This window comes from Galeopterus variegatus, unplaced genomic scaffold (assembly GCF_000696425.1).
Source record: "Galeopterus variegatus unplaced genomic scaffold, G_variegatus-3.0.2 Scaffold5817, whole genome shotgun sequence".
Lineage (NCBI taxonomy): Eukaryota > Metazoa > Chordata > Mammalia > Dermoptera > Cynocephalidae > Galeopterus > Galeopterus variegatus.
The window spans coordinates 84,577-94,138 of NW_007731928.1; the positions used below are offsets into that span (position 1 = coordinate 84,577).

Here is a 9,562-nt window from a genome sequence, read left to right on the forward strand (position 1 = left end):
CTGCCCTGGCTGAAAAACAAAGTGGTCTCTCTTGGGATCTTGGAGCTTGAGGTTGCTGCTATGAGGGTACTTCAAAGAGTTCATGGAAAGATTTGTATTATCTTTCAGTTCCATTTTTCCACGAACTTTTTGAAGTATGCTTGTATTCTCTGCCTGGGCTCTAAGGATCAGGACTCACAGCGGGGCAGGCAGGGCCAGGCCACGGCCTGAGAAGGCTGAGAGGCAGCCACAGCACCCCAGAAAGGATGGGGATATTTAGCTAACAAGCCTCCACCCCACAGATCTGCCCAGGCAGCCTTGGTAAGAAACAGGGACCCCCACAGATTCTGGTAACACCCAACTTCCAGCTTGTCTGCAGGGCTGGCCATGGGCCTAAGACCCAGAGAAAGATCTGGCTGATGTGAGACAGATGCTGACCCTATGGAAGGGTGACCTCAGGCCACATGTTGCTCCAGCCGACAGGAGCTTGGGCAGCCTCCTGAGTAATCCAAGGTGTCTGGGAGACAGAAGGCAGCCCGCTCTCCCATCCCCCACCCCCAGGAAGAGCCGTGACTGTGCAGAGCCCACCAGCCCCTCCCTGGGCCGAGCCCACGGTTCTACTCCTCACACACCTCCATAACCCTCATACACGCTGATGTCGAAGAAGCTTCCAAAGGCAGAGGCACTGACGATGCTGTAGGTGATCTGGTTGTTGGGAGGAGAGTCTTCGTCTGTCGCCTGGAAGGAAGAGGACAGACAGGACCTGTGAGCTCACGGAAGGCCCAGGGCCAGAAGAGGGCGGGTGGTGGGGAGGGCTGATCCCGCTCAGAGCTCCTTCCCTGGGTGATCCAGCCCTGGGTCAGGCTTGGCCCAGGACCCTAGGAGGCCCCCCTTGTCCCTCAGCTGGAGGCCACCCTCTGGCTGCCAGCAGACATCTGCTTCCCTCCATGTGCTGGGCGTGGAGGTAGCCCAAGAAGTCTAGAGGCAGGCTGGGGGCCTAGGAAGAATGGGGGAGGCCAGGCTTGCCCAGGGGATGGGGAGGGTCACCACCATAGCTGGCTGACCAGTTCCCTCCACCCCAGTTCAAGAACCCCAACCACAGACTGCTCCCTGACCTCTAGACCAGGTGTGCCATGCACCCCCTCGGTCCCTCACTCCTGACTGTAGATTGTAGTTTCTTATTTAATTCCTGCCTGCCTTACTTAGACTATCAGCTTCGTGCAAGAGGAACCTTTGTTTCTTGATTGCTGATGCACACCGAGTCCAGCACAGTGTTTGGCACACAGTAAATGTGTGTTGCATGAATGCAAGGAGGTAAGATGGCACTTGGAATGGGACCAGAATCCTTCTTCCCCTTGGGGGCTGTATTAATTAGCTTGTTCCAGTTTGTCTCTGACCCTAGAGAGTGTTCAGTGGTCCCCCTGCTCTGGATGTGTCTGGAGCTGAGTGGGAGTGGAGGGCAGGGTCCTATGGGGAGCTATGGCCATGTCAGGTGGGCACATGGTCCTACCTTCTGTGTGTCCCCCATGCCCACCCCTCCACCCTTGCCTTCATCCCTGTCTGCTTCAGAAACGAGTTCAAATGGGGGCTCTGGGTCTTGTCACTTTGGATAGGCAGAGTGGGAAAGGGGCACAAGGACCTCTCTGGCCCGACCGAGGTCACTGAGACATGATGGAGCAGTCATTGCAGGAGGACTCTTGGAACATGAGTCCCAGTTCTAGTCCTGGCTCTGCTGCTCTACTAATTCACTGTGCTTCTTGGGCCAGACTCTCGCATCCTGTTTCCCCTTCTGTGATGTGGACTTGAACCCCATGGTCTCTGCGGCTCCTTTCAGATGCTGTAGTTCCTGATCTAAGCAGCCACTACAGGGCTTGGATGGGGGTCCTTATACAATCAACTGCTCCCCACTCAGTGTGCTTGCCAAGGGAGATGGCTGGGAGTGCAGGACATCCTTTTGCTAAACGATGACCTGAAATTTAGGCTGAAACAGACACTATGTAAGTAGCCCCACTCAGTCCCCAGCTGCATGAAGTGATGCTCAGGGGAGGCCTAACACAGACCAAGAACGTGGCCCCCAACTTTGCACAGCATTCTTTGTGGATGAGAGGTCAGCACATTTTGTGATGGGTTCCCGAGAGGGGGGTCAAGAAGAAAGGACAGGAGCCGGCAAGATGAGTGGCTGGAATGCAAGTCTTGCTGGTATCTTACCCGGAGCCGCACCAGCTGCGTGACTGAAGGCTCGTTCTCTCTCAGGGCACCCACATAGGCATCCTTCTGGAAGGTGGGCACGTTGTCGTTTACATCTAACACATTGATCCTGACCCGGCCCGTGGTCTCCTCGCCGCCCCCGTCCCGCGCAATGACTGTTAAGGTGAAGCGCTGGATGAGCTCATAGTCCAGTTTGGAAATCAGCATGATAAGCCCTGTGTCCTTGTCCAGGGAGAATCTGTGTCACATAGGAAGGAGAGACAGAAGGGACACCATGGTTTAAAGCAGGCTTATAAATAAGGGCCTGCATTTACCAGCCAGTCCTTGCCCACGGTGACAAACAGAAATGAATGAAGTCTGAAATCTGCCTTCTCTTTCACTTGCCCTCCATAAGAAAAGCAGCTATTTCTAAAGGGAGGTGGGTGGGAGGTGGTGGACAGGGATCAGGATCATATGATGGGCAGAGTGTCAGGTACTGAAGACAGGAGGAGTGGTTGATTTAATCAAGGAGGAAACTCAGGCAGAATGACCCTGCTCTTGCTACGAACAGGAGTTTCTGCGCGCTGGATATATTTAGATGCCAGAGAAACGTAAGGGTCAGAAATTCTACTCTCCCAGATGGTCTAAATGGGCAGAAGAGCATCTGGTAAGGGGAAGGGTGGTTGGTTCTCTCTTGGGAGCTACCCCTTGTCTTTTGCATGAGGGACTGAGCCTTGGGTAAGAGGCTGGCAAATGTCTCCTGGAGAATAGAAAGGTCCAGTGAGATGATCCCTCTAACTGCCACCTCTAAATGTCCCCTCAGGAGCCTCATCTGAGTTGTCAGTGACATTTGTGTGTTTTGACCTGGTCCACAGCTGTCAGCCACCAAGCCTGGAAGGGGAAAGCCACCAGCTCAGAGATGGAGAAAGCCCCAGGCACAGAAGATAGGAAGAGATGAGAAGATCCAAGATGATCAAGACAAGGTCATGTGGACACAGGTCCCCTGAAGGACAGTGTGCCCTGTGCATTCACCCACTGGCTTCTGCCCATCACAGAGTGGCAGAGAGTGGCCAGATGCACCTAAAAATCTCCAAGTCTCTTCTTGCTCACTCACACAGATGGCTGGGGCTGGTCATGCAAGCCAACAGCCACTGTCTTACTCATTCTGTTGGGCTTCCAAATGCATCAGACACTTCATTTTTAGAAGCAGACCTGCCCTCTGAATTCGACTGGCCTTTGATCATGTTAAAAAGGGGAGGGCTTCCCCTAGCTCAGATTAACTCCACTGGAGATATTTAGATGCCAGAGAAACGTAAGGGTCAGAAATCCTACTATCCTAGATGGTCTAAATGGGCAGAAGAGCATCAGGTAAGGGGAAGGGTGGTTGGTTCTCTCTTGGGAGCTACCCCTTGTCTTTTGCATGAGGGACTGAGCCTTGGGTAAGAGTCTGGCAAATGTCTCCTGGAGAATAGAAAGGTCCAGTGAGATGATCCCTCTAACTGCCACCTCTAAATGTCCCCTCAGGAGCCTCATCTGAGTTGTCAGTGACATTGGTGTGTTCTGACCTGGTCCACAGCTGTCAGCCACCAAGCCTGGAAGGGGAAAGCCACCAGCTCAGAGGTAGAGAAAGCCCCAGGCACAGAAGATAGGAAGAGATGAGAAGATCGAAGATGATCAAGACAAGGTCACGTGGACACAGGTCCCCTGAAGGACAGTGTGCCCTGTGCATTCACCCACTGGCTTCTGCCCANGTGGACACAGGTCCCCTGAAGGACAGTGTGCCCTGTGCATTCACCCACTGGCTTCTGCCCATCACAGAGTGGCAGAGAGTGGCCAGATGCACCTAAAAATCTCCAAGTCTCTTCTTGCTCACTCACACAGATGGCTGGGGCTGGTCATGCAAGCCAACAGCCACTGTCTTACTCATTCTGTTGGGCTTCCAAATGCATCAGACACTTCATTTTTAGAAGCAGACCTGACCTCTGAATTCAACTGGCCTTTGATCATGTTAAAAACGGGAGGGCTTCCCCTAGCTCAGATTAACTGAAGACAAGGGAAAGAGATGGCCCAGAACCAACCCAGAACCATGTCGCCATGATGGGTGGCAGGACAAGGCTGGCACAGGGCAGGTGGTGAGGCAAGCGACCTGCCTGATGACTACGGCATGCTGAAAGTCCCCTCCTGCTGGAGGCTGTGTATCCTAGTGCTGAAGACCACATGCAGAGGCCTGGCGCTGGTGTTCAACAGTTGTGTGACTTTGGGCAAGTGACTTAGTCTCTCTGAGCTGCAATTTCCTCATCTGTAAAGAGGGGGTGATAATGGTGCCTAGCACTGAGTTCCTCTGGCATTTGGTTGTGAGGATTACAGGAGATAATGCATGTAAAGCACTTGGCCATGAGTCTGACACATAGTAAGGGCTTTCTAAGTGATAGCTGCTCACAGTGGTGGTGGTGGTATGTGTGATCATTAGCGTTCAAAGCCTCTCAGAGACACAATTGTCTATGTTCCCAGAGCTAAAGACTATCTTTTGAGGGCCAGAGAAACTATGCCCCAGACAGTTTAGGGGATGTGACCAAGACTGTACCAGTCAGGGCAAACTAGCAACGGTGTCCCTGGGTTCTGGCTCCCAGTTCAGTGCTCTCGCCATGGTGCCCAGTGCCCTCCCTGGGCACTGAAGTTTCTCAGTCCTTGTGAGGGGCAGAGGGCCACTGCAGAGGGGCTGGGGGCAGGGTCTCACCTGTCAGGGTCATCACTGAAGAAGTAGTTGACCTCCCCGAAGGTGCCCACATCATTGTCTGTTGCCTGCAACGGTGAGAACAAGAAGTCGTCACTGCCAGACCCAGCTGAGCTTTGCCATCTCACTAGGAGACCCATGTTTCCCCTCACAACTCCTTTGGCCCCAGCCAAATTTTCTAGAGCCATGCTGTTCAATAAGGTGGTCTGTCACCAGCCACAAATGACTGTTTAAATTCATGTTGGAGAGCACAGTTCTAGAGGACCAGTCTTCTACCAGAAATCTCTAAGTGGGTGGAACCACCTCTCCTGGATTCATGTCAGGCCCAGCGGGCTGATTCTCTGCGGATTCTCAGAGGGCTTGGGGGAGAGACCCTGTGGCCTGGGGTCACAACCTGTAGGTTCACAATGTATGACAAAGAAAGGTGGGTGTGGGTTTAGCCTTCTGGTGGATTCTTCTGGTGATTCTCCCCCAATCCTTGAAGACCACAAGTCAGATGTGCTACCCAGCGGGGGAGGTCCTTTGGAGGGATTTCTGGTCCCCTGCCCATCTTTGACCCTGAGAACCACCTACTGCATTCATAGGGCACAGCATCATCTGCCTGGTAACGTGCTCTTCTAGAAACAGTCTGCCCCCCATCTCCAACCATCTTCTTTGGCTTCTCTCCCTGCTCGAACAAATGGTCCCATTAGGTGGAAAGCCACCTACCCCACCCCTTGACCATAGGGAATGGCCCTTGTGGTCAAGCAGCCCTTGACCACAGCTGGGTCTGACAGAGCCTCTCTGGGATTCTTCTCATTGCTGGGGATAAAAGCTTTCCTCCAGGGTGTGAAGCTGGAACAACATGAACTGGGAGCTGCTGGGTGTTTGGGGAGGATGAAGCTTCACCCAGAGGAGAGCTAGAGAAGAGAAGGGCGGATCCTGGTAGTTCTAGAGTCCTGAACCAGACATCCCTCCCCACCCTCAGTTTGGTCTGTGAGTCCATTGAGACCTCTTTGATTTAGGCTGGTCCAAGTTGGCTTTCTGTCACTTGCAATCAATAGAGACTGGAGGGAGAAAGGCCAGCCTTGTGCTGATGACAACCTCGTTTTATCCTCACATCCATCCATGTGGTGAGGAAGACAGATATTTTCACCCATCTCGCGGGCCACAAAACTGAAGCCCAGACCACAGTAAGGCCCGATGTAAGCCTGTGGTCACTCTAGCTTGTGAGCAGGTCAGAGGAGAGGCAGAGTGGAGGTCCCCCACTCCCTGCCTGTTGCTTCTTCTCTTAGGACACCCCAGCGAGCCTCTTCTTCCTCTCCTCCCTTCCCCAAGATGATGGCAGTTCCAGTGGGCGGTTGGGTCTCGTGGCTGGGACTGCTGGCTTCTGCATTGTCCCTGGCATGGTTATAATCCACAGTGCAGGTTAAATGACACCATTCATTCACTCATCCCATAGTTATTTATTAAACACACATTCCGTGCCAGGCGCTGTTCTACATGTGACCACTGCTCCCTTCCGAGGCCACTGCCTTGGAGCTAGGCAAACTGCTGCCTGCCACCAGATGTCAGGAGGGACGGGCCTCGGACTGACTTCGGGGTCCACTTACATATCTTTTATATTCAGGGTTTCTGTGTAAGATTGTAAGTGGATAAAGGCTCTGTTGCTAAAAATATGTTTTAATACCTCTGTACCAAACATTTTCTGAGGTTTCCTTTTAAAGCTCCTAGATTCTATGAAATCTATTCAATTCTATGTTCCTTATGATAAACCTGAATTTTCAGGAAAAAGCTAATTTGTGTTTAGTATAATCAGTTCAGGAAGGCAGATAAGTGAATAACATATTTCTATCCCAAATGAATAAAAATTTTAAAAATGTTTATAGCCAAAGGGTTAGTATTTTAGTTATCTGGGAAACTCGGCTATACAGAGAGATGCCATTTCTGTGTGCTCTAGGCTGCCTCTCGTGCCTGATTTCCCAGTGTCCCCACAGCTTATGTTTCTGTACACTGTGTGCAGACGTCTGTCCCACCACTGTCCCGGCCAGGCTCTGAGTACATCACCGGTTCTCAGGAGACACATGTTGAATCATTGAAAAGGAAGGTGTGGAGTGGTGTGACTCACCCTCCACCAGATGTCAGGAGGGACAGGCCGCAGGACTGGCCCCCTGAAGGTCCTCACCCGCTGCCCTGAGCCACTCCTCATGACAACTGCTGTTTATTGAGCACCTTGCACAAATTTCACTTTTCATCCTCATAGCAACCCTAGAGGTAGGTGCTGCTATTAGTACCACCTCCAATTTACAGATGGGGAAACTGAGGCACAGAGATGGTAAATAGCTAGCCCAAAGGTTCTCAGCTAGAAAAAGGACAGAGATGGGATTTGAACCTGTGCTGTCTCGCCATGCCCGTAGCTTCTGTGAGTTATTGCCATCTAAACAAAGAGAAGAATTTTTCCTCGGAAGGAAGGAAGCTGGGATATTCCAGGGGAGAGGAGACCAAAGCTCCCTCCCCTTCCAGGGACCTGAGGATAAGGGAGGAAGAGGAATCCCAGAATGCTTCCCACCCTGAGCTCCCCTGACAAGTCATCACTGTGCGTTGCATGATGAGACTGTAATAACTGCGGCTTGATCTGAGGAACACCTGACTGCAATGCCCTGGAGCTCCTTGGCCAGGGGTCAGTGTGGTACAGAGGTCCCAGCCCCAGGCCAGTGTCAACAGCCTGGCTGCTGTGTGACCAAACAGTGGGGTGGGCATTTGTGGGGCTCCATGCCCAGCACAGACAGTGCCTGCACACGGTAGATGCTCCATGAATGCTTGAAAAATGAATGAGCAAATTCTAGTAAGAATGGGGGGTCATGGGAAAAAGGGAAGGGGCAGAGAGATGGGGGCAAAGACAAAGAAGAGAGAGGCCATAAGGGAGAGGAAGGGAGTGGAACAAAAGGGAGAAGGGAAGGAGCACGGGAAAAGGAGAAGAGAGGGGCTGTCAAGCCTCAGAGGGTCCCTGCCCCTGGCAAGGTCACATTTGGAAGTGAGCCCTGCATATCTGGGTGTCCTACAGAATTGCACTTGGACTGTCAGGACAGAAAAAACTCCTGAGGTCCCCTGGTCCCGTATCTTCACCCTGGGGCCTGGAGCAGCCGAGGCCAGGGAAATATAGGCACAATGGGACTGTCTCAGCAGATGCTGGCTTCCACAGCCCAAGGCCCACCCTCCCCCACCCGGGTTGGATGGAGCACAGCCATGGTTCCCACAGTGACCTCCAGCCCTGGGGGCCTCTCACTGCCCACTCAGGCTGCTGATCATGCTGACCAGGGAAGATTTGTGAGTCCTTTAGTGCCACCGTCTAATGACCATATGAAATATGTATGCCAGGGTGAGGAGGAGAGGAAGAGCTTTTATTTTTCAGATGAATGAAGCAGAATAAGAAGAAGATAAAAAGCTGCTTCCTGCCCCAGCCAGAGTGGGGACAGCCAGCACTGACACCAGGGCGGGGTTCTCGCTGGCGTGATCGGGCCAGCACCAGACTGCAGCAGGGCCCATTAGGGGCTCTGGGCATGGGCGGGGGCAGTAAGACTGCCCTCCCCTGTGCATGCATTCTTTGTCCTGCACTTGCAGCCTCCTCTCTGACCCAGACTGGACCACGTGCAGCTCCCAGGACCAGCTCTACCATGCTGCTCACTCTGCCTGGATCACGGTCTTCTCTCTCCTGCCTCACCCCCTCCTGTCTTCCCTGACCCAAAGGAAGGGTTAGGGCTCCTCCCTGCACTCACTCAGCCTTTTTAGCCCTGATGGCACTGAGGCACTGAAGCTGTGGCTGACAAGTGTTGCCCCCAATGGGCTGTGACTCTCTGAGGGCAGGGCAGGGTCGTGGGGCTCGGATATGCCCAGAGCCTGGACATAAAGGCAGCTCATGAAAGGTACTTATATCCCTGTCATCAATAGCTGTCTGCATCCACATCTACATGATGCATATTAAGGTATAAATTTGTTTACCTTTGATCACACCCTTCCAGTTAGGTACTGCTATAAACACCCACCTCTCTGCCTTTTACAAATAAGGAAACAGAGCAAAGCTGACATTGAGTGACTTGCCCAAGATCTCACAGTCGGTAAGTGGCAGAGCTGGCCTTCAAATCCCCATATTTAAAACCATTTGGCGCCTCATGGGACATGCAGCCCCTGAGCACCATCCTATGGCACCGAGGCCCAGAGTGGATTCACAGATGCTGGCTCAGCCAGCTCTTAGGGGGCTCTGTGCAGCCCGCTCCTCTGCCCACCCGCCATCCTGTCCCAGCCAGGCAGGGCCAGCGACCGGCTCTATCCCAGCCCCAATCTGCTGGTTATGGCACTTTTTAAACAACATCCTCCCAGGACTGGCTTCATGGATGACCAACTGAAATCCAACAGATGGACAAAGTGCCACACAGACAGTGCCCCTTGGGCCCACTTTAGGAAGGAGGGTGTGAGGAGTGGCCATGGACTTGTGTACAGAGAACAAAATGTCCTCTGTATGCCACAGACACCCCCTCCCCATCATGTTCTAGGAATTAGCATGTCTCTCTCCCTGCAGGGTGACTTCTGGGGTCTCACATGACAGTCAGATGGCTACAGGGATGGGGGGAGGGGATGGCCTGGCTGGCTATGCTCGGTGGCTCTCAGATTGTACCTGGTGACTCT

General features: G+C 52.9%; 1 protein-coding gene across 1 annotated transcript in view; it reads right to left on the reverse strand.

The window, feature by feature from the left end:
* Nucleotides 1-9,562, reverse strand: part of LOC103605446 (cadherin-23-like) — a 132,153-nt gene that overhangs the window by 75,057 nt on the left and 47,534 nt on the right. Inside the window, exons 3-5 of the mRNA XM_008590039.1 lie at nucleotides 4,904-4,968; nucleotides 2,188-2,425; nucleotides 612-717 (exon numbers count right to left, since the gene is read on the reverse strand). Coding sequence (XP_008588261.1) covers nucleotides 612-717; nucleotides 2,188-2,425; nucleotides 4,904-4,968 — 409 coding nt within the window. The remainder of the gene's footprint in view (nucleotides 1-611; nucleotides 718-2,187; nucleotides 2,426-4,903; nucleotides 4,969-9,562) is intronic.